We start from the raw sequence: 25,941 nt of genomic DNA, 5'->3' as shown, positions 1-25,941 counted from the left end.
CCCGTATGTACGGATTATTACGCGCATTCGACTGCTCTGCGCTTCCACATGAAGTGCGATGATGGAATTCCCTGCCGGGTAGCAACGCATCTCTGACAAACATTGATGCATTCGCGACGCATTGACCAGTTATCGGATAACGAAGTGTAAACATATTTGCAATTATCGCAGTGTGCTCTCTGTGCTGTTGTAACATTTTAACGCGATAGCGTTAAAGAGCTCATATCGCAGAAATTCCGCCGTCGGCGTCGGCGCCGTTGGTTGTGAGCGAAAAATCATCACCTTGTTCGTGACCGAAAAATCGAAATAGCTGGAAATAAAATAAATAATAAAAATGTTGGGTCCGAGTGAGAATCAAACCCAGGCCGTCTGCGTGGCAAGCAGATGTTCTACCACACAGCCACGCCTCTGCTTAGAGCTGCACTAAATGTAACTTTCATGCTTCCCAAATATACGCGTCCTGTATACAGGTCTCATAGTACGAGATGTAATATCGCAGTAATATCGCGTGGTATAGGCGTACATTGCCATTGGGCGTCACACCACGTCAATATCACAACGACTTGGTGGTTTAAAGACAGCCACCCATTAAAAAAGGCACACACATTACTGCTCGTATTCCCTTAAGACCACGTAGTGGGCGCACCGCAACTTCGAAAAAGTTTCTCGCGCATAATTGCTCCTGGTTTAAAGCATGCTACCCATTACATAAGGCACACACCTTAGTGCGCGCATTCGGTTAAACACTCGTAGTGTTCGAAGTGCACACTAGGGGCAAGATATCGCTATCGCGTTCAACTCTTAAAGGCGAAGCTTAAGCGTCCCCCAATTTTTGTAATTTTTTATTGTATAGCACCGTAGTGTCGCTTTTTTTCTTTTTTTTTTCTATGGGAGCCGTAATATTTTATAACATTTCAATTTTGCTTGACTAGACGATTATTTCCCTATTATGTGTTTTATCTTTGCTAGTGTTGTTGACCGTTTTCTTTAACGTTGCTGCATTAACCATTAATTAAATTGTACTCAAACTCTTATCAAATGACCTGGCAGATGACTGCTGTTCATGATTATTTTATTATAAAAGTACTACGAAAGTTCACTTTTTTTTGTACTGCCCCCCTTGCACAATGCCTCAAGGAGGCATGTCAGGTATTTAGGCTATGTCGCCACGTTTCAAAACGCATTTTTTCAAAAAACAAATTTATTAATTTGTAGATTCCAAGAAGTCCCAAACATTCAAAAATATTTTGCCGAAAGAATTATGTTTCTATCTTGCTTAGTTCCGAAGTTATAACCAATTTTCGAACATGTGGTGAACGGTTGCGAAATTGAAACTAGTGTTGTGGGGTCACATAAACTGTTAGGTTAGCGGGTATCAGCGGCAAATGTTGTAATTTTTTGTTATGTTTTGGTTTGATAAGTGTAAACTTATTTAAAGACAACTTTGTAACTCTTTGTTTTTTTCAAACGTAGCTTTATATATCCGTAAAAGGGACGCGTGAAGCTAGGAGAGCCTCTATTGTTTACTATGCGCGCGCTTCATGCTACTTCTGTTATTGCCGCGTAGTTTGTCATTTTTATGATGGTAATAGAAGTGTGGCAGCTATTTTGAGAGAAGCAGGCATCGAACCTGGCCATCACACTATCGTGGCACGCTACACTAGGGACCAATACCCTGTAAGGAATGCCCAGCGTCAGTCGACTGGCGAAGCAAAACAACACCGAATAAAAAGATGGGCAGCAACAAAAGCCAAAAAAGAGCTCATGACATCAAAGGAGGGCCTTAGCTACGAGCTTGGTGGATTTGAACTGTTTAGAGCATCATCACCCTGTTTGTACAAGCATTGGAAAACCTTAAACTCGTTTTTCTCAAAACTTGATTTTTTGCAATTTTTTGTTGCGCGAACAGTTGTAAAGTTAAAAGCAATAAATATTTTCCAATGAACTTTGTATGCGCGTTCCTTTATTACTGACTTGTGCAATGAACTAGGATCAATGAAAACGATTGGTAAGTTTTTATGTAAAAATGCTTTCTTTCAAGCATTGCAGAAAAAGATCACCAATTTTTCTGTTTACGTTGGTATTTTTACTGTAACTTGATTCCCATTCATCAAATGGCAAATAGTCCTTGTTCATTGCACAGTGTGTTAAGTTGGCTACCTTTGTGCCAAAAAGTTTATAATTGCGGCGCTCATTTTCCAAGTTATGACTGTTCGCGTAAAGGCTGAGTTTGGGCAATGTTTTGTCAATAACAAATCCCATTCTGATCTTTTCACTTATTTCTGCATATGAACATCGCTTAAAACGATCCTTTATAGGCCTATTTTGAAATAAAATTGTAAAGGTCAAAATGAAAAACAAAACTTTACAGAAAGGTGGCGACATACCTATAAAATTTAGGAGTTGAAGGACGAGAGCGTTTTTTTTTTGTCACCTTCACTACAAGCGCTATATCCTCATCACTACTTATTTCTGTATAAAAAAATACGCTTTAGTAAGCGTTGAGCATATCACAATTTTGCGCTTTTCAGCAGGATTTCACGCTCCGCTTGAGCAGTCGAAAATGCACAATACGAAGTGAAGTCACTTAACCACTCACGATAGTCATGCGAAGCAAGGCAAGACGGTCGTGCGACTGCATGAGAAAGCAGGGTTGGAAAGAATTTGCAACTAGTGTATGGACCAACTGAGAGCTTATTTCCTCATGACGTCACGTGAACGGACTGCCGATGGAATGAAATGTCCCGAAAACACTGGGAAAGCCACGCGAGAGTTTGTATTTTCAGAGGTTGTTTAGGTGCCCTATAAAAATAAATGATTCAAAATAGTCATTACGTTGCACCTTTAAATCTTCGTGTCAGCTCTAGACGTCACAGAATTCATGCCACCACCGTCCTTCGTCGCATTGTTTTCGCATGCCAGAGCCCGTGCCTGCCCTGCACACATCACTGACGGGAAGAAGACAACAAAGCGCCAGCAGAAATTTCCGTACTTATTCCATGACAACTTAAATTTTTATGTGCCTACCGTGCATTGAGGTGATAAGGATGAGCGAGCATTACCTATTTTCTGAGGCACACTTGTCTTTTGAGTGGTTTGGCTAGGCAATTCTTTTAATTTTAAAATAAGGTGTAAGATATAAACATTGCGTCGGTCGTCTGTCTTTATTCGTGCAGTGAGTCGTCGACCGTGATGGATATGCCCAACAGGTCTCCGTCAAGGTCTACTTCACCAAAACAAAGGTCCCGCCACAGCTCTAGCCTATACCGCCGCAAAACTACGGAAAGCACCACGCTAACAGGAATACGCGGCTGGTGGAGGCGGTGAGACAATGTTATCGCTTCGTCAAGATTACTATAAAAACATGCCCTACACAAGCGTACTCATTGAAGCAATTAGAAGTGGTCTACTGCCATGACGTATTGTTCAACTAAGCACAGCCCTTTTTAGTGCAGACAGCCTTGTAGGATCGGCTAAACAGCAAAAATTAATTCCAGCGCACACTTCGAATTTCAGTGTTGTCATAAATATATTCTGAGGTTTAGCGTGTGATTATCAACTTATGATTACAAAGTACATCACGTAGCCAGGGGCTATGGATCAATTTTGACCTCCTGGTTTCACTCAGCGAAAGTGTGGAACTGAGCGAACGAATATTCTTGCCTCGCCGACCCATCGAAATGCAGACGCCCGCACCGAGATGGCACCCATGGCCTCACATTGTGGTGTCTTGCCCCGGGTCTGAGAAGTCGTTACTGACCAGACTATACGTTCATGCAGCGTTCAGAAGGAAATATTCACTGTTATCCGCATATGCTGTGAATTTTCAATAATAATAAAAGGGATGCTTGGGTGAGTTGGTCCATTAATGAAGGAAGAAAAAGAGATGACCTGTTAGAGCAAAAAAAAAGATTTTTCGTAAATTTCGAGGTAGATAACACTGCAGAAGTGTGTTTGGGGGGACAAATCCAGTATAAGAGGCTTAAGATGACTTCCACCTAGTGAATACATAACATCAAAGCCAAAATAAGAAAACCATGGTCACACAGGTGTCATAAAAGCTAAGCCACGACTGCTCCTGACATTGATGATAATCATTGCCATAATAACAACGCAGAGCCTTGCAAGAGCGAGAAAAGATGTCTTGACCAAGGAGATCATTAACTTCCGTCGTAAACATAATACTACCGCTCGTAATTGTATACCGAGGCGTACTGCCCAAGTACTCGCCTATCTGAGAGGCGGGACATGTGCTACGGCAACAGTGACAATGCTTGTTTCTAGGAGCTGTAACAAATGTTTTTTTTTTTTTTCATATTGTATGGCTGCAGGATGTGGGGAGAGTCTGAAGACAGGTCGCGTGGAGTCAGTTACCTAATTCGAATATACGAACGGTAAGTGTGCATGCCTTCGGGTATATATGGACTACCACTACTTTCCGTAGCCTAAGCTAGAAAGTTAAGTCACCAGCATCATAACGGATGTGAATATGCATTAGATGACGTCATAGTTCTAGTTGTTAAGCTTTTAAAACATAAGCAGGAAAGAGAAGGCGCATACAATCCGCTTACGACTGTAGAGGTTACCTAGGCAGACTGCGTACTTCTTTATTTGTGAACTTCGTTTCTTCCTACAGCTCCTCATTCGTCGCACTAGAAACTGAGACTTGACGACAGTGTAGGCTGGAGCACACGGCAGTCGTTTCACTGAAACTGCGCCTCTAACTGTGGCGTGTCTGGCACTGCTTGTATGTGCAAGTGACTTTGGAGGAAAAATGATACTCAGTTCTCACATACTCCTATGCCTTGATAGTTCAAGAGCATACTTCTACCTTTGAAATTCTAACAATTGGTCATGTTATGAATTTACTGGTGCGTTGTGAATTTGGGAAATGAAATTTCTTGCTTATACGCCAATGTTAGAGAACAACGTGTAATATCTGTGTTTATGCGAAAAAATCGATCAACCATTTATGTTCGACAGCATAAAAGCCTGTTCTGTTTGCGTAAATACAGATAAGAAGTAACAATGCCGTGTATTTGCTATTCACAATGCCGTGTATTTACCTTAAGCACTTTCCTCTGGCTTACATACTTGATTTAGAAGGGCTGTCCGTGCCGTCATCTTCGCTTTATCTTACTTTACATGTGTCGTTCTATCGTCGGATATATTGTTTAACATAGTGGCTTTCAGTGTCGCAGTCCTGGTGAAATAAAATTTAGTCATCTAATTATAATGGCAGCGACCCTTGCGTTGACCACGTCGATAAAAACCATGCAACGTTCAATCGCCAGATAACGGTCAACCGTTTCAACACTGGCTCTAGAACTCCAGGAACATGTGAGAGTAGAGATAACTGCCTTTTTTTAATAGTAAACGTCACATTTTTCTTAAAAAAATTAACGGTTACTTTATATTGCCACGCCCGCTTTTTGTATTATTTTGATGTTTCGGGTTTGATCCGCAAGGGCGGTTGCGACGCTCGACGCTAACCGTGCTGCAGGGTTCGAGAAGCCTCGCGATTGTAGTAGATCATTTTGTTAAGATTGCGCACGTGACACGAATAGTCAAGATTATTCCAGAGCTTGCGCGACCACCAGTGATAAGGCTGGAAAGTTCGATGCATGATGTATAAAAGACGGCGCATCACAGCGATCATCAGATAATCGACGGCCGACGCTCTGTGCGCCGCTATCAGTATACAGCGTGCCTTGCTTGCAGTTTCACTTTCCGTTTCTCGGCCACAAGTACGGCCAAATAAAGAGTTACGCATTTCCAAGTTTTTCCGGAGTCTTCTTCATCGTCACGAAAACGTTACAATATTGGGAATATTCCCTGAGATAGTGATTTGATTAGTTAGGTAAGCGAAGGTAATGCAATGGGGTGTGAAGGGGTTCACTGTATTGTTAAAAATTTTTTAATGTGTATGTACTTCTGCTGCCCTGCCTCTCCGCCATATGTGGTGAGTGAGTTGAGAGTCTTTTATTGCCAAGTGCGAAATAAAGCGTCGATTATAATCAATAATTTAATTTCAGTGTTCTTGTAGGTGGGTTTGAAGTCATTCGCTTCGTTTTCATGCGCAGAGAACGCGCCGAGAAAGTGTGCCAACTGACGTACGCTGGCCTGTTCGCGCTGTTCTTGACGCTGTTCGCATACTTCTTGGTCAACGCCTTGAGTACGGGCACCATCGTGCGCGTACGCACCGAGATGGGACTCGTCAGTGGCGAACTGCGCAGGGTCATGGAAAATAACGTGTTTCACTACCTGGGCCTCCCGTACGCCTCAAAGCCCGCCAGGTTTCAACGCGCAGGTCCCGCCGATCGGCTGCGGCTCAACCATATCGTCCCGCAGTTCCCAGGCGTCCGGTGGGTGTCATAAATTCTTGGAACTCCGAATTGACTACCGCTGCCCGAGTTCACATGCAACTGCGCACCACCTATTAAAATGCAAATATAAACACTCTCCGAAGGAATATTGTTTTACCAGTGCTACTTGTGTAATATTAAGCCACCAATTAAGCCACCTATCTTACCAGTGTAATATTAAGCCACCAAGCGGTTTTTCACGTATCAGCAGATTATCATTGCAACAAGTTCATGCAGTGTTTACTTCAGCCTTTTGCGTATATTCAGAAGCGGTAGGAGGCACTTAAGAATTAGAAGGACAGTGACACGGATATGTCTGGTTGCTTTGATCACAGAAGAGTTTCACGGCCCGTGTTCATAGAGTTTGGATTGACTGGCATGTTTAGTATGTACGTGTTTAGACTTTTCTCCTTGTCGTTAACTTCGACGAGTGCTCCTCATTAGCGCATTTTTTTAAACTGTGAATTTCAAACGCCAGTCACTGTTAACTGCAAATATGTGCACTTGATTTTGTGCAGCATTATTTATGTTAGCACCATTTTGAGTGATTGATGTGCAGCCTGTTGGTGCACGTGGCTCGACCGTGTTAGTCACGCTGCTGCTCTTCGCCACATCCCTTGAGGCAAATTGTATAGAGACTTAAGTAAATCAACAAGCTGCTTATCCTCAACTCATTCATAATATCTTCCAAGTAAATTATTACAGAACAAGCAACAGTTACATTCGTGCATGACATCCGCGCGCAAGTGTCGCGATGGCATTGGAAAAAAATGTGAGCTGTAATTGCCACGGGTGCATTGAAAAGGTTAGCAACCCAAGAATGACCTTCTATGAACTAGATCTTGCACAAGAAATCGCAGTCGAGTGCAGATATAACCCAATTGTGTTTTTTGCGGATTATTAGAATTGTGCGTAGCTAGAAGCTCAAACGTGGGGTAGCGCGATCCGTTAAATCTTACACTTACATGTACTTCATTTTCATTTATTTCTTTGGCTAAGGGCAGATTAGACTGCCTGGCAATGGCTCTGCACCCATGCACTGTTCAACAATTGCGTGAGCACTCATTAAGAAATGATACAAAAAAGGCGGACGCAATGAAGGGGGAGAAAAACGCTTGGTATCGCCATTAGCTGCACTTCATAACGCCCACGTGAAAACCAATTCAGTCAAGTTTTTTAGGAACATCGTAAACCACAGACTGTTTGATGTCTTGCTTATAATATGCAGGTGCACAAGACAACAAATATGATTTAACAATACGTTTAAAAAGAGGCGTTCACCTTAGTTAGAACTTGCGGGTGTTGATTTAGAAATGTAGGTGTTATGTATTTATGTTGTTTAGTTACATGTTTGGTTCTACAGAGCGGAACATCAAATGGTTGTATGTTATAGTATATTGCATGCGATTAGTTAAGTATGTGTGTAAAATATTACATTTTTTCTACATTTCATGGTGTAAGTTCGTTACTATAACTTGAGCTTGTAAGCTAATCAACATTTAGTGCCTCATTTTTTAGATGTGAAGTATCTTATGGCGGAGTTCAATCCGGTGGTGGTGGTGGTGGTGTGCGGCGTGACCACCCTTACTTCGCATGCGCATACCCTCTCCACTCCCCCTCTCCCCCTCTCCACTTCCTCTCCTCCCTCTCCACTTCCCCTCCTCCTCTCCACTTTCCCTCTCCCCTCCCCCTTTCCAATCTTCCTCTGAAACGCGGGCTAGACATGCCGAAATTCTCTCTGCGCAACGCCGCAATGAGCACCAGCGCATGCGCGTCCCCTCCCCCTCTCTCTCCTCTCCTACGCTGCCCCCCTCTCGCACGCCTGTCGACCGCGTTCCCCGCTCGCCCTGTGAGAATTAACGGCCAGGCTAGAGGGAAGACAAGACGCGCGTAGCGTTCCTCTTCGCGAGGTCGGTAGCATGCCCAACGAACGCCAACGAAACGCGATCGTGCAAGTGCTCCGGCTTCGCATCGCCTCATGGTCCCCTTTAGCGGGAAATGGTGTAATTTTTTAGAGGAGCTCTGCTGTGCGATAAAGCCATCCGAGGCTTTTGGATGACTTGTTTTAGGGCTGTCAGCTTACATAAATGTGTTGTGCTTGTTGCGTTCCAGATCAATGAGCAGTGGTATAGTTGAGAATGTATGACTGAATATCACAACTTACGTTTGCACCAAGTCTGAATCAGATGCCTGATTTTAGGAAGGGTTCGGTGAGACCTGAAAATGCTAATAGGTAATTTTTTTTTGATGTGAGGAGCACAGTTCAAATATTTTTCGAAAAATACTCCCATTAACCTGAATTCAATTCCCGTTCAATCACGCAAAAATGAAAACGGTATAAAGACAATGTATTTAGTTTTGCAAACATTTAGTTGAAGTTGGTTGAGAGAAAACCAAATTATCAACTTTTGTATCACATAATTTGACACTGTTTCCAGGACAGTTAAATTATGTCCAGAGAAAAACAAACTGGTATAGTCGGCATGGAGGATCATTTTAGGTGTAAGCGGCGTACTTACAACATCGTTAATATAAATGAAAAAAAAAACAAATTACCCATTCTGGACCTATGGGGTACACCAAACTTTATTTCCTTGAACTCTGAGCAAATGCTGTTATGGCTCACTAGTTCAAATCTATCTGAAAAATATATCATTATTCATAAGATTTAATGTAGCCCCTATAATTCCATATAAATTAAGATATTGATACAGATTGATGCAGTGTGTGATGCTTTAGAGAATCAAAAGCTTTGCTGAAGTAAAGGAAAACACCGACAGTATATAACTTCTTTTCGAAATTATGAATCATTTCTACTTTTACGCTCACTATTGGCTCCTCTGTTGACTCATCTTGCAAAAATCGTACTGATGTTCGACAAGTGCCTCCTACTGATCCAGAAATATGGTTTCACTGAGCTTTCCAATTTGTTCCCATACTTGTGAAAAAAGTGGTAGTTTTGATTTCAGTACCCATTTATCTCGACTCGACTGACGTTTCAGCACTCGTGGCCAGGATACCACTTTGAACGAAACATCTCTGAAAGCCAAGAAACAGGGTGAATGCAAGCGATAAGCATATATAATCATATTGCCATTCGCCGTGTTTCCCCTCTTATGGGTATATTTGTCCGAAGATGTATGTTTGCCAGCAAGCAGGTATTCAGAATTCAAAGCCTACTCGGCTGCGCATATTGTATTTTTGCACAGGTGCATGCAAGTGGTTGAAAACGGCTCAAACACCACATGGCCGAAGTCACAATTGTACGGAGAAGTATCCAAGCCTTGGTACAGCGAAGACTGCCTATACCTTAACATATGGAGCCCTGTCCCGCCATGCGACTACACGAGCGACGTATGCCATGCTTCAGCCTCCGTCGTCGTGGTGCTTTTCAGCGTGGGGTTTGGTCAAGGGGGAGCCGACTGGTACAACGGAGCGCTGCTGTCAAGCCTGGGCGGCGTGGTGATTGTGGCGCCAAATTTCCGGCTCGGACCTCTCGCTGTACCATTGAAAGGTTAAAGACGTTTTTTGCATGCTATTTTTTGCTGCGAAAGTCACAGTTTTTTCCGGAAACTAGGAAGCGCTATTTGCTGTCTTAGATAACTACACGATGTAAGCATGTTAGTAGCTTTGTTGGCTGTTGCACCAACAACCCAACCATGCTGATCAAATGAACTAGCGTTGCTTCACGCGGGTAACAGACGAACGCATCTCACTGGATGACATCGAGAACTTGTTGTCATAGCCCTGGCGTGCTGCATAGGGCGCAAAGACAGATGAACAAACGCTTCACGTTGCCTCTCATGCCTGTGAAATGTGACTTCCAGCTCTGTTAGCACGGGAAGACTGCGGCTCCATAGGGCAACATTTCTTATATGGAGACATAGAGTGAAAGAAAATCCAGCTGATCCCACGCATTGTGGGAATCAATTTCACGCGAAGCACTCAGCCAATACTAGTCTATGCCAGATTTTTAGCTTTGTGCCAAGCGCTAGGTGGTTCGAATTCCTCGGGGAAACTGAGTAGTTGTGCGCATATGGCGTGCTTACCAGGCACGCCGAGTACACTGGCGTGTAAAAGATAGCTCGTGGTCCGACCTAATATTAAAGTAGAGACGTCAGTTGAGTCGTCCCAAACTGCAGGCTACAGGGTGATGACGTGCATAGCAAACGTAACGGTCGTAGGCGTATTCGCACTACTCTTGAGTATAACTTGACGAGTCGCAGACATTTGATGTTTCGTCAAATTTATATAAAAGCGGTGCGCAAAACCATTTGTTCCCGTAGTCTATCCCGTGTTTTCTCAAAGGGAAACCCGAAGAAAATCGTACGTTATTTGCTGAATACCTGGCAGGATTCGTACAGTAGAATATCCGTGAGTTAATATTTTACTTCCATGTTGCCTCTCATCAAGCGAGGGGCGCGACGGTTGTTTTTACATCGCTCGTATTTCGAGGAGAAAAAAGTGCTTTTTCTTTTCGTTTTTGGGTACAAAGAGGGCTTACCATAAAACACTTTATTCTCGGGCACGAATGCTACAAAAAGACACACCATTAGTAAATTTAGAAGCTTTGTTTGAGCTTTCTCGATGCGCCGTCGATTAGGTCACGGAATTCTTTTCTTAGAAATAGTGAAAAGGAAGTAAAGCCAAGGTTATTATATCATTAGGAGCAATGCAAAGCCGATATGTTGTGGATTTCGCGCACTACAACGTAATATTTACAAAAATATTCCGCCTAATAATATTCCACGTATTATCACGTTTCTTTTTCGCGTGATATTTAAATGGAATCCCAAATAGAACTTTACGCATCTGTGTGCGGGTCGTCTCATTTTTTTTTTATTGCGATAGCAATTATATGGACAGTCTCGGCTGGAAAATGTCCGTCCCCGTCGCCGCCGCCGCCGTCAATCACCGTATATGTATAAGTATGTATATATATAGAAAAGCCACGAAGAAAAATAATTAAGAAATTCCATCCGACGCGCGGTATGCAACGGGCGACCTCTCGCTTTGCAGCGCGCGGCGTTAGACGTTAGGCCACGACAGCACCATCTTACAGCCTGCTAACGGCGAGCTATTTATATACACCATCCACTTCAGCATTCTTTCTTAGTGGTCACATAGATGGTGCGATGTGCGCGCGTGTGGCGCGCTTTAAAGATCGTCGCCCCGCTCCTGCGAACGCCGTTTCTCTTCTCCCTACAGGGCGTGGTCGCTTTCGTGCGCTTATCTCGAGGAAAGAAGGGGCGACCGGTAGGGTACTTCGCTTCACTCGCTGCAGCGGCCGCGTTTGCGAAAGGAGCACGCTGTTCAAACAGAAATAAGTAACAACTGTGACAATTTGTTCGCACTCGTCTTGTGTGTACCTGTTCGTTCGTTTCGTGCGTCCTCCTTTATGTTTGAGCAGTGCGCTTCAAGTGTCGAGCTGTGACGGATTAGTTCACGCTCGTCCTGTGTGCGTTATTTTCGTGCGTCCTTTGGGCTCGAGCGCTGGCAATATTGAGCTGTTTCTGTTCTTCGCGTTACATTCCAATTTATTGCTATCGCATTCATTGCTTCGCCGTTGCTGCAAAACTGTGACTTTTTTCTTACCGATAATGCCAAGATACTATAATATGACAGGATGGGACTGATTGTTACGATGTGTGCTACTGTGACTCTCGGGCGCGATAAGCGCGAAATTGTATTTATTCATTTATTTATTTATTTATTTATTTATTTATTTATTTGAACCTGTATAGATACATAATTCGAAAGCCTTTGACGAATTTTATTGAACTTCCTGTGTAACTTCGTGTCGCTAGACCAACTACTGTTTTTCCATTTATTGCACATTCCTCTAGCTTGAGGGCTTCCGCTAGGGAATCTATAGTCAATGGTCTCTAAGGAAGCAGTTGCGTGTGAAAACATGGCCTTGTCAAAAGTGCTGTGAAAAAAATGAAACCTGATATGATGACATTGTGAACGTTTATTCATTCACATCACATTCATCGGAAGTGACCTTAACGAGAACGTAATGCATTCTTTACCATGAAAATGGTGTTTCCAGTCAATGAAAGAAAAGACGATAAATATAAGACCTATGCAGAAAGAAACGAGCATAAATATAAGGTTAAGGAATGTATCGAAAGGTGGCGCATAACGCGTGTGCGTTTATGGTAGAATGTTGCATTCTTTCAAAGTTACACACGGAAAATATCACGAAGAATGTGAGGGAGGAGTAGCCCATTACGCTTGAGAAGCGAGCCCTCAGAGATGATATTTGCCTTCTGACATTTACCAAAAGCGCTTAAATCAGAGCCTGGAAGCTACCTACATTTGGCGGTGGCATGCTTCTGTTACACACGTATTGTTACACAAGTTCTGGAATTAACTCGAGCCGCTATATTGAAGTAACTATCTCAAGTAACTATCTTAATTGTACCTCAGGCTCTGCAAACAGCAGCACACAGTGAACTATTGCATCACGTACATATGGATAATTAAAGATAACCGTAAGGTAGCAGATAAGCAATGGAAAGATTGTGCGAATTGGTTTTCGAGAAGGCGTACGGAACATTCCAAAATTGGTCACACCTTTGGAATATGGCCACATCTTGGTAAAACGAGACCATAGCACACTCATTTTATCAGACCCTCATCTTCTTTCGTTCTTTTCTGAAATTTTCACAAGGTGAGTGCTAACCAAGGGCTTAGTCAGTGCCTGAATAAATTTCAGTCATATGCAATTAAATCGCAAGCATTCGTGTTTGTACTGAGACTTTTCATCATCTACAGTTCTTACCTTTACTGAAGCAACCAGCATGAAGTGGATATTTTTTCCTATCGCAGGGCTGAGCTAAATAGAATATTTCAGGCCTGCAGTATGGCGGAAAAGTGTGTGTAGAAACCATGACGCAAAATGTCAACGCCAGGTGAATTTTCGTGTTCCGCATTGGGTTGCCTAAAGGAAACACGAACATGTGCGTGACACCTTTTGCAGAGGATCAGCCACAAGAAGTTCCATTGCTGTCGCTGTCAGACCAGATGCTTGCAATCAAGTGGACGTGGCACAACATCAAGTATTTCGGTGGCAACACTAGCGAGATAAGCTTGCTGGGCGCTGGAGGTGGAGCGTGGACCGTTGGCGAGATGGTGCTTTCGAACCGCGAAAACGTTCGTGACATCATCAAGCGTGTCCTACTTCACGGTGGGTCACCGCTGCAAAGGTGAGACTTCAGTGCCGCATCAATTAGCTGCGAAAATATCCTAAGTACACCGTGCATTACCGACGCCTGCAGCGTCATTATATTCTTCGGAAACAATACAAGCTACCTCGGTGAGTACTTGTGGCATGGTAGTTTAGCTCACGATGAAGTCTTCGTACTTTAGGAGAGTTGCATGTATACACTGAAGCGTCCGTTCTAATTAACAATTAAGTTGAATATATTTTCCTGCGACATTGAGTCAGTTTTAAGCATGACAGCTCTTGTATGTCGTTTCTGAGTAGGAACTCGCAGATCACTAAAGAAATATTTTTTTTCTGTTCAAATGTATTTCTTAGATGAGCGAAGCGGGGTCTGTATACAGAGGGGAACGTTCTTGATTGGCCCTTGGAAGGAGGGGCGGGGAGCCAATCCAACCGTCGTCGACAGGGTGTTGGTGAGGGGGGGGGGATTATTTACAAGAGTCCATCTCTACGAAATATCGAACAAATTAGGCAATAGCACTGCAATTAGGAATAAGCATCCAGGAATACGACGAAAGCCTGATGAATAATTACAGTTACTGTATGAATTGAGAATTAGGACTGACAGTTGGACGAGTTGGTACAGATGCGCTTTTAAAAGAAACGGTTCGACAGAAAAAAACGAAAGTGAAAAGACATTTGTGTTCATGTGGCAAAGATTACTTCATTTTTTTTCTGTCGCGCTGTTTTCTTAACAAAGAAACGAGAAGCCCAGCACTTCTGTAGAGCCGCCACCTTCGATGGATCAGCATAACGCACTTTGATCACACTGCGAGAACGGTACTTGACTGCCATGCACATTACGCAGTCTTGTGGTTTGAACTTAATATCCGCTTCCTGAAACCTTAAAGGAATTTCATTCAGGTGTGAAACGTGGTCTTCAAACAACTGACTTAAACGTCGCAATCGTCGATGTAGAAAAAGGCGTTTAATTTATAACCATCAGTGATTCTATCAACGGCTCGCTCACAAAAGGATGCGGCAGTCTCCTCTCTTAAAAGAACGACCGTTGTCTCCCATGTGTCTTTCGGAAGCACGGTGGTCTGATAAAAATTATCGAAGCTTGCACTAAGCATTAAGCAGTGAAAGCCTTGAAAGAGCGAAACTGGACGATTCTAAAGACTAATCTGGTTGATTCTGCGTTGTTTCTAGGCCTTAGCTAGGTGGATGAGGGTTTATAAGTTTGTTCTAGGTCTTTGCTAGGCTTTAGCTAGGTGATGCTAGGTGGTTTCTACGTTGATGCTGAGCGCAGAGAGGTTCGAGTTAAGCCACATACAGTGACAGACACGACACGGATGTCCAAACTCCAGAGACAGAAACTCGCGCTGAAACCAAGCGCTCGCACCTCTAATAAAGTCACAGACACGACATGGATGTCCAACTAGAGACAAACTCTTGCTGAAACCAACCCTTCGCACCTCTCATAGATCTACGGGCAGGTCGTCGTTCGCGTAGGTCTTCCATCGCTTCGGGGTCTTCTCGTAGCCGCCATTGCTTTTCCTGTTCCCTAGTCTTGGGCTAACTATTGCCTTCTTCTTTTTGAGTGAACCAGTGGTGAGTAGTGGGATTTACCTAATTTTCGTGGCACACACCCGTTTATGATGATGACAGTTTTCCGATGGGCCGCACGAATTTCTGTGGGACATACCCTTTTGTTGGGCTAACTGTTGTATTCTTCATTATTAGTGGACCAGTGCTGAGTAACTGCTGGCCCGAAAGTCGCGGGATCGAAAGTCGCGGGATTGCTTTACAAGCTCTTTCACGGTATTATATCCTGTCCTGTACTTCTTAGTTGTGTTAATTTTTGAATTCCGCGTAAGTTAACCAGAGAGAATAGACCGTTTAATGCACCTGCCTGCTTCTTCCAACACTCTAGTGTTCACAGAATACAAGGTGTCTGTAATGTTAATTTTCTTGATCTTGACGTTTTTCATAGTTGACAGTCACTGTTTTCATCGGAGCGTTGCACTGTGTTGACATAGTTTTGCACAATGTACAAATACTTACCTTCTCCGTCTTTCAGCCAGCTTCCACATAGTTCTATATATGCAATATTATTTTGCATTCCCTTTCAATATTACTCGTATTTTCTTATTGTATTCTTCCCCTATTCCGTTGATTTCTTCTTGTCTATGCGTTATTGCTCTTTTTATTTTCTGCTGAAGACTGTCTGCATTGTATAGTTCATTATTTGTTGTTTTATTTCTGCGTGCGCCTGCACAAAGTCTTTACGGTTGTTCCTGGGCAAGTTAAATAAATGATTGATTGATTGATTGATTGATTGATTGAGTGATTGATTGATTGATTGATTGATTGAAACATCTGAGGTTTTACGTGCCAAAACTACGATATGATTATAAGGTGTGCCGTAGTGTAGGGCTATGGAAATTTCGTCCATCTGGTGCTCATTAACGTGCACCGACATCGCTTAGTAGACAAGCCAGTAGTATTTCGCCTCCACCGAAATGCGACCGCCGTGGTGAGGATCGAACCCGCGACTTTCGTGTCAGCATCGGAGCACCGCAACTACTATACCACGGCGGCGGGACAGCTACTTGTAACGAACATAAATCCCAAACAATATTAGGAGTATATACACCTAATGAATGCCTCGCGGATTGATCAAAGTGAGCAAACGTAAGCACGAATACCAGGACGATACAGCACGAACACTGAACTTCTGGCAGCGTCCTGATACGAAGGAAATGCCACCATATCGTCCACGCATGCGCAGCTGATAAACTGGTCGTGATCGCTGTGAGTATTTAACTGTAGGGCCAAGTTGAGCGTCAGGTTTTTCCTGCTTGTATCGTTCCTGTCGTCTATTCAAGTTTCTGAAATAATAACACCTTCCCTATGTACCGTAACAAAACTGCTCTAGGCAGCCAGTAGTCTGGGAAATTAACAAAAAGTCAATCACTTTGCGCAGCTCATCATTGAAGGCTAGTCTGGCATATTGAGAATCTAAGCTATAATTAACTTTATAATCCATGAATAATGTTTTTCTTGCGGTTGAAGGAACACGCTATTCTATTATAATAACCATCTGCAACGTCTGTAGGTGCGTAGGGTGTTTTGGAGGAGCATCGCTTGATTCCCTTCTTCCTTAGGTTTCAAGGTAGCGCAATTTCTTTGAGAATTCTCACCGTTAACTGCGTAAACACCATGTTATAATGCCAAGAGTGAATTATTGCTTCGATTTCGCTAGGATTTCAAAGTCCCACTCTGGTTATGTCATATTTAGGGTGCCTCATGTCCTGAGCTATATGTGATGTTTGATGCCTGGAGTAGTGTAAATGGAGGTTAGTTTCACCACCATGTTTCTTACGGTTACGTTAATCTCTTGGTATGTATGAAATTAAACGGAACGCATTCGAGTCAGTCACAGGCAGTAACGGTTGGTAATGTGGTCTAAATACACTGGGCGGCTATAAGGGAAGTTGTGCTAGAGCTGTAGCTCATGTTCTAACACACCTGTAGGGACTGATGTTTCATTTTGCCCACTGGTGATTATGGACGCTCTGGCTTGTAAGTTAGGGTAAAATGACCCTTATGATTGAAAATTCAGAAAAAGTTATGTTAAGCGCGAATTACGGTTACATCTCTGAAATACTGGGGTTTCTTGCAGATTTCACAGGCGTCCGCTGGTTTGGTTGCCGAGAGTCTAGAACACGACAATGACTAGCGTAATACAGAAAAGCTAACGCCGACCCTTCAACTGTCATTCAAGGTATGCTCCGTTTCGGGCGTACCTCGTGGAGAAGGCACTTGGATGCGGACCAGCATCGGGTGAATGCCTGGACATGGCTGACGCCTCGAAGCTGTTTGATCTGGCATCGCAGCGTCTCCTAGGACCGCCGGCCACTCTTCTTGCGGCAGAACCGAAGCAGCACGACGGCATCGATATCCTGGTGGGCTACGTGGCCGGTCAAGGAAGAAGGCTAGCTTCCGACTTTTTTCACGACATCGCCAGGGACGTCACCAGTGGTACTTCCGATGTACGGAACATACTGTCATAAACATTCACAATGTTCCCAGGAATGGAGAGTTGCAAAATAGCTCCATCTACACATTTGCGTCCAACGACTCGATTTTGAATGGTTTTCATATATATGTGTATATATATATATATATATATATATATATATATATATATATATATATATATATTTAAAAGGTGTTTTTGTTATACAAGCAATACAGATATTTTATAAAAATGCTATGACAGTAGGGCCCCTGTCGTCTTCTTAAACGAACTCTACGCCGAGGCGGAAAACTTTGCCGCCCCTTACTTAAGTTACATTTAAATAAGCAATTAATAACACTCTGTTAACTTTTTATTTATTATCTTTAGGGCCGTTGTTTATATGGAAAAGCTGTAGGACGTGACAAATTATGGCATTCCAATTTCTGAAAATTGCGAAAAACGCTCGTAATTTCAGACAATTATCACAAAAATTTAAGGCCCCGATCTGGCGAAACCAAAACTGAGCGCACTGGGTGCGCAGGAAATCCGCCATCCCTGTCACAATAGACCGGATGCTCACGTGGCATTTTTTAAAAAAGGCGCGTCGCAGCAGAACATGGTCACGAAAAACGTAAAGCCGTCTGAAATATCCAATTGGACCGCTTATTCTTTGCGTTTGGTGTGTAATTGCGTTACAGATGCGTAGTGGGTACATCGCGCATTCGCAGAAGTATGAAGTATGGCGTAGTGGGCACTTCGCAAATGTGCGTGCAGTAGGCGATCGAGGAGATTTCAAAACGGCCAATGTTGCATGCACAGTCGTTATTCTCCTCAGCTGCGGTGTTCACCGAGCAGCCCCGTAGCCAGGGGGTGAGGGGGCTAGGGGCCCGGCCTCCCACGAAATTTTTGTGAAGGAGGTGTTTTTACGAAAAATAAATAATGAAGATAGGTGTTCAAGTGCCCCCCCCCCTCCCCAAGAAAGAAGTTTCTGGCTGCGGGCCTGCCACCGAGAAGCGGTCACTCAAGCACATTGTATCTGCAACGCAGCTTTTTAACACGACTGTCTTTTGTGCCGGGGTCCACCATTATTTCACTCACGTCATTTCCGCCACGAAAATGACGTTGGTAAAACACACACGAACACGTGACAAAGAAAACCTTGACGCGGATGACCTGGAGTCGAACACGTGAGCTATCGGTCCGCGGAGATAGGCACCGGGTGATCAACCCACTGCACGACTAACACACATACATGTGGCTTTAACAACGCGCCTTGTATATCTCGTACCATCTCCGCGAGAGAGATGACAGCGGTAAATAGAACGCCTTCGAGCCTTCGAGCCTTCACGACACAAGCTACGAGCTCTGCCTCTCGCGTTCCTGAAGCGCTGTGTGGCGGCGTATGCATTATCAGAGGGGTAGGTTAACGTTTGACTGGGCAGCATACACATTGCCGTTTCTCTCCTGAAATGACGACGCTTTGAATAAGTACATATCGAGTATCAGTGTTTATTATGCGCTTGTTGACGCCATTTTTGTGTGAGGTTCGCCATACGCTCTGTCCAGGTGTATGTTAACTACTTCAACTACCACAAAGGTTTAATCAAGATCACGGAAGTTAATAATCGGGATGGAAATCAGCCACCATGCTTCAGTGTCGGTGCATCCACGGTAAACGATGCTATAGCTCTGAAACACCAATAATCAATGCGCAAGCTCTGATGTATCAATTTACAACGAATAGCCAAGTATTTCTGTGAAGACGCGTTTCACTTCGTGGTATGCCGATTCCTACGACGCAAGTATCAATTATGTGTTAGTTTTTCAGGTCTATACATTAGAAAATCAACTAACTTTAAAACCTAAACAATGTTCTGCATTTCCACTGCCACGCAGCAACACGATCTCGAAACTCAGTAACGTAAATCATTGTTGCTAGATGGAGGTGAAACATGTTGCGTAAAAACGATTTCACATCAAACGATGCGAGAGCGCGAGAGTCTACGCAAATTTATAAACGGGGAACAATCTTGGAGCTTCGACGGAACATGTTGTGTCTACTAGACGACGTTCTCATTGCACGAAAACTAACATGATGCTCATAATTGTTGAAATATAATGTGCACGTGAAGCATTGACTCGCAAAAAACGTCGTAATTTATTCGCCCCACCATCTGTCGTGCTCCACACCCGTAAATTGCGGCTAACTCTGTTTTCGTGCACAGAAATTTCATTGTCCCGTTCCATTTTGAAAGAATATTTTTTTTTTCTTTAGATTAGGATGATAAGTCTATCGCTACATTTTCGTTCGAACTTGTTTCTATAGGACTGGGAGCAGTAAACCATATTTCCAATGGGTAATCTAATATAGGCTATGCAAAACGCAAACACACGATATAAGTCAAAATTTCAAATCACCATTGTGGGTACCTTTTACTCAGTCGATTTCATTTGTTGTTTCATTCTCGCGTGACACAGTTTTATTCACAGTGTCACTCTAATGCACCACGCAGGAAGACACGCTTACAAGACTCCAGGAGTACTTCAACTTCACGGGCCTCGCTGCGATCTTCGACAAACTGCGCAGAGACACTGTCCAAAGCAGCGATATTTGGCCGAGATTTCTGGAGGATCTTTTGATCCGTTGCCCTATTGAGCAGCTCGGCGATCTGTACCGTGTCATGCACGCCACGATATACGGTTTTGTTTACGATGACGACGTAAGTGTAAATCTCGCTGTTGCGTGTGAGTACCAGTTATGAGAGGGGCAGGAATATTTGTTTTAACGACATATGAAAGAGCAAGTAAAACTGCGGTTAATGTTTCGACTATAGGTTATGTGTCATGCACCCTGAAAACAGCACCCGCATTTTTTTTTCAAGCAGTGCAACAGCATTTTTGTGAAGAATTGTGGAAGATATGAGTACGCAAAATTCTTACTGTTGTTTTACTTGCTTTCATTACGGGCCCACTTATTAGCATGGCATTCTGTTTCATGATAACGCAAGTGCAAACCATTAATTATTCATGTACCAACAGTAAGTGTCAGAAACCTAAATTGATAAGCAGTTCAGTTTTCTACGTTTGTAAATTGCCCTCAGAGAGTTATTCAGTGCAAATTGCGAGAATGTCGGGCACTTGGTACAAAAAACTGTGGATCGTGTTTTGTGTTTTCAACGCAAACTTGTGGACCAAATGAAGTCACATCATTGAGAAGAAAGAAGGCAAAATGGTCACCTCAAATACTTATACAAGCTTACATTGCCACTTCAAAAGAAACACAGAAACAGCAGGAATTTAGGTGTTGGTTATGACTGATGCTTTAGGTAGCAGAGCAAGGCCACAACACTAAGAGAGCCAGGCGACATACAAGGAGACAAACACGGATGAAAAGCCCCGCACTTATAATAATCTCGTCATATACCTTAACAATAAATGCTTGGTGTTTGTTACGCCGTTCTGCAGGAATATTTCGGCGATTACTGGAATCTTTGTACACTTGATGCATGCTCACCGTTGCATGTTCACCAGGATCCATATCCAAGCGATGTGGTCGAGATGCCTTTTCCTGATTTGGACATGCTGTTCGGCGTGCCACTGATATCATCAGACCCACCTTACCCCGAGCGGATGAAAGAAACAAGCCTCCAATACATGAAGGTGTGGTCCACCTTCATAAAAAAAGGGTACGTCGTTGCTTCCTCTTTCACGGATTTACTCAGTCCCTTGACAAGCTTGCGTGCTTAACAATAAAGCTACTTTCGCACTAGCATGTGATGCCGTGAAACGTGTATTTTGAAGGTACAGCTTCGTCTTCAACAAATCTCGCAGTCCAACGAAACCCCGCCTTCACTAAATGTGATTGCGATATGCCCTCGTCACTGACGTTCATTGAACTTTCTTTATCGCGATACGTATTATCTTGCTGGTTCGAAAGCACTCCGTGCGCACCAAATACCAAAAGGCAGGCAATCTGCGCTACTCTTTACATAATCGAAATGCATGCTACTAGCGTATGCTGCTCTTCTCCTAGGGTATTGATTTAGGTTCGCCTTTTTGAAGGCATACAAACTCATACGAAATATTGCTGTCGCACAGAAGTTGTAATTTCAAACGCTTCGGCGGGTTTGTACCAGAGTCTTTGGATGCACATTCAACAAAAGTCAATAGCAGTCATTGGAATATTCCCCGATAACCCATCTTCTCATATTGGTTGCCACGTATATTATATATATATATATAAAAGTTACGCATCATAATTGTAAAATATTTTCTGCTCATTGCGTACCAGTCATTATGTCAAGTGGACATCCGTTCCAACTGTAGATTTTAATTCACAAATTCCGGACAATGAAGCGAAATTTGTAGCTTTGCTTTAAGAGCCATTCCGACGAAATAAACGAGTCAAATAGTTACGCCAGGGGCCTGAAACGTGCCTCGGTTAGCGAACCGCAATCACAAAATTTAGTCTCGCAAGGGCTGCGACAATGATGTTGGTCGGTGCGTGAGGGGGGTGGGGGGACAGGGAGAGAGATTGAAGAAAATGTCACATAACATTTCCATTTGAGAGAACGCCTTTTCTATATGACGTATATGAAAATATGGGTATATGGCGTATATTTCTAGCGGAGATTTGGCGTCAAGATTCGAGAAACATATCTTTACCGATTTCAAGACTGACTGAGAACTGGACGCCGATTCTTAAATATAGATATTTTCTTGCACTGCTAGGTTTGAACACATGGTGACAGCATAGATTGCCTCCCAAAAAATGCTCCAGACCAGTCCCGACGCCGCAGCTTACCCGAACAAGTGGTATTAATCGCAGTAGGCGAGAAAAATAATGATCATTCCGCTTAGCCAGAAGTCTCAAAGCTTTATTGCTTGCGAAGCCGCGAGCCGCTAGCGAAAGGTTCTCAGAACGGGTCTTTGAGACCCCTGAATTACGCTCTTTAAAGTTCAAAGATACTCTGAAGAATCAGCATCCTTTAATAAAACAGCCCTTCACTCTTTTTGAGAGCGTATGACGTGTCTTCCATGCTTACTGGCTGAGACGTATTGCAGCCTTTCCTAGAGGAGGGAGTTATTGAAAGATGGCTTCGTTGAGCTATCTGACTAGGCAATATAATGACAATGATGCGACGATGACTAGTTGTGTGTTTGTGGCCTGCGTCACATGTCTATTTCCACCAGAACATTTATCCCGTATGGCACTCTGATCTTATTCAGGAGGTTGCCGAACGTGAACGGCAATCCTTGGCCTGTGATGATCGAGGACTCGCGGTGGACGGCGATCTCGGTCATCATCAAGGATGGCATGAAGTTGTCCGCCCCCACGAGGTTCGTCCACAAGACGTGCGAACAAATCGACGCACTCCTTCAGCAGAGCATCAGACATCCGGACTCTGATTCCAGTGAATTTGGCACGGAAGGACACGACCGATAGTTTCTATCAATGTGAATTTGTCTTCATACCGACGTTCAAGAAAAAAATATTAGGTATCACGTGACCAATGTTTCATCTGGCTCTCCTCTTTTGATACCAAAGATTGCTATTTAAAGAGATAGCAATATATTTAGCGTTGCTAGGCTCACAAAAAAGAGGAAACTCATCAATATGTCTCGATGGCTACTAATCTACCCTGATGTGCATAATGTCCACATCGGCAATACAGCTTCACTGGTGAGCGCTATATATGCAAAGTACAAGACCAAACGCCCCAAGGTAAAAAAAGTACAGTAGCGTCAAGAATAACTGATGAGTGGATGGGAATAAAGGAAAATATTGAATGGAGAAATTAACTTGCCCGATCAAATCTTTTCATTAATTCTCGGGGTTTCATCATTTGATGTAGCTTTGCGCCCATTGCAAACATTTAAGCACATAAAGATTCTGTAGCATTCCACAACTACGTTGGGATACACAGTTTGACCCCTCCATAACGAAGTTCCTCAAGAACAAAATTTTTGCGACAACAAAGAAATCTGGCGTCCCCGGCGAACGTCCATAGAGTTCTATGCATTTGCCCCTTCTTGACAAGAAAGAGATTTTAAAAAGCAGTTCCGGAATAACGAAGGTGTCAGAAAGTAATCCGCAACATTTGCTTTTTTAACCTATGAACTTGTTGTAAACCAAGTTCGAAAATTGCAGCACAGCTTATTGGACCGGTCGGGCATATATGTTTCCGCCAATAGATATCGGTGTGACCATTGCTGTTTACATTTGGTCGGATGATAACGATAACAATGTGACCGATGAGGATGATGGTTATAGCCTCAAGTTAAAAGGCTGTTGAACTGCACGACCCTTTTTGTGCTGACGCCGATCAGATCATGCACGAAAAGTTCAGCGACGACGCTATCATCAAAAGTGTGCGCAAAGAATACGAGATTGACGACGAGAGAGAGGAAAGCAACAAAGCGCAAGAAAGGCAAGTAACTTCGCGCGAAGGTCTTGATGCTTTTGAAAACATTCGCTCTTTCCTCGGTGCCCAGAACTACGACGAAGCAGTGCAAAACTTATTAAACTGTGATGTCGCCGTCAAGCTCCTTCAAAGCAACGTGAAATGGAGCAAGACAAGCGACTTCTTTAAATAAATATGGTCGTGCGAAGTAATTGGGGTGCGTGTTTTTCTATTTTCACGACAACGAAATTCTCCCAATAACGAACAAAACTCTCTTTTCCGGCGATTTCGTTATTGAGGGGTTCGACTGTATATGCAGAGCTATTGCAGCATCACAGAGCATATGTCTCGATTTCCGTAATATGCTAGAGGCATGCGTATTGTTATCCCAGTGTTCAAAATCGACACAACGCTATCTGTGCAGAGTTATAAAAATTTTAGATGTCCCTATTTCCTTTCTAAGAGAGAGGCGCTCGCACCATGTCGTCTATACGTATCCTCAGAATTGTGCAGTTTAGCGCGAGGTGAGCAATTTAAAGCTTAAAGAACTACGAACACGTGTTGGTAGTCATTCGCTCAAACATAATGCTAACAAGGATTTAGTTGCAGTTCAAAATATGAAAGACACTTCATACGACAGCGTACAATACCATCGAATTCGCAAAAAAAACATTCCATAGCTTTCACACGCGCGTCTCGCTGAGAATGCTTGACCTACCTTGTGCCTTGATACCTTACAGTTGTATAAGAACTGCAACTCTTTTACCAATTTAGTTGGCAACCATTCAGATGCAATCTTGCATTGCAGTGATTTCATGTTAGAAATGGCAGTTAAGGATGAGCAATAGCCCACTGGCGATGATCCGGTTGCACCAGGGTGTGAATAATGAAATCAGTTTTTTTGTGCCATCGTTGTGTCGTCTTTTGCTGAAGTTTCGCAGAAATTCCGGTGTCGGCGCCGGCGTCAGTGTCGTCGTCGGTGACGGCGTCGTTGGCTGTGAGCGAAAAATCCTCATCTTGTCCGTTACCGAAAAATCCAGAAAGATGCAATTAAGATAAGTCGTAAGAATATTCACGTTGGAATGAGAATCGAACCCAGGCCGCCTTCGTGGCAAGCCGGCTTTCTACCGCAGAGCCATGCCATTTCCTGAGACTGCTTCGGAAAAAAACTGTCTATGAATGCCATGTAGTCGAAGGAGTCTCCTTAACGCATATAATATTGCGTAACAGATTGTAGAATCGCGCCAGGCGTCAAAACATGTCAATTGCGGAACGAGTGGGCATTTTATAGGTCCACCCATTACAAAGCGCTCAGATATATTTAATCATCATCAGCAGCAAAAGCAAGAACAAAGTGAACAGCTGCGTATATCGCGTGTTTCTTTACGGATTCGTATAAGGCCCTTCGCTGATTCGCAAAAGGAATAATTATGGCGTAATGGGCAGTTAACAACTGCATTTGCAATAGGCATTCTGGCATACTTTGAAACAGCCAAAGTTACGCGCACAGTCGTTCGTTTCCTTACGGTACGGTTGAGACATGGACCGAGAACCGAAGGGGGGCTAGCAATTGAGAAGGCGATGCACACGGGGCCCGATTAACCTATCGCGTTCAAATTTTTAAGGCGACACGCAAGCGTCCTGCAAGTTCAGTTTCCATCATATCTGCACAAATTGCTCATTTTCTATATCTTATCGCTGTTCAATGTTTCTCTACCCTTACAAAAATTTGTACCAACCGTCAATAGACAGTTTATTCGGAAAAGTCGATAGAACCTCGCGACGGTATATTGAAAGTCGTTAGACCGTGTTATATACCAGCAACCAACATTCCGTCGACTATTGGCCACCGATGACCAATAGACATTTCCTTAATAACTTTCAATAGACGCTAAAGGAACGTTCAATTGAAAGTTGTTTGACCGTTTTTAAACGTCTTATATACCAGCAACCAACATTTAGACGACTATTGGC

General features: G+C 43.3%; 1 protein-coding gene across 1 annotated transcript in view; it reads left to right on the top strand.

Moving 5' to 3' along the window:
- Nucleotides 1–23,009, top strand: part of LOC119391729 (acetylcholinesterase) — a 31,642-nt gene extending 8,633 nt beyond the window's left edge. The window contains exons 2-8 of the mRNA XM_049415377.1: nucleotides 6,084–6,365; nucleotides 9,761–9,879; nucleotides 13,351–13,576; nucleotides 17,327–17,507; nucleotides 20,077–20,283; nucleotides 21,095–21,249; nucleotides 22,793–23,009. Of these exons, the coding sequence (XP_049271334.1) occupies nucleotides 6,084–6,365; nucleotides 9,761–9,879; nucleotides 13,351–13,576; nucleotides 17,327–17,507; nucleotides 20,077–20,283; nucleotides 21,095–21,249; nucleotides 22,793–23,009 (1,387 nt within the window). The remainder of the gene's footprint in view (nucleotides 1–6,083; nucleotides 6,366–9,760; nucleotides 9,880–13,350; nucleotides 13,577–17,326; nucleotides 17,508–20,076; nucleotides 20,284–21,094; nucleotides 21,250–22,792) is intronic.
- Nucleotides 23,010–25,941: the final 2,932 nt, after the last annotated feature.

This window comes from Rhipicephalus sanguineus, chromosome 4, assembly GCF_013339695.2.
Source record: "Rhipicephalus sanguineus isolate Rsan-2018 chromosome 4, BIME_Rsan_1.4, whole genome shotgun sequence".
NCBI lineage: Eukaryota > Metazoa > Arthropoda > Arachnida > Ixodida > Ixodidae > Rhipicephalus > Rhipicephalus sanguineus.
Note: the sequence above shows the minus strand (reverse complement) of the source record. Positions and strands in the feature narration are given on the sequence as shown.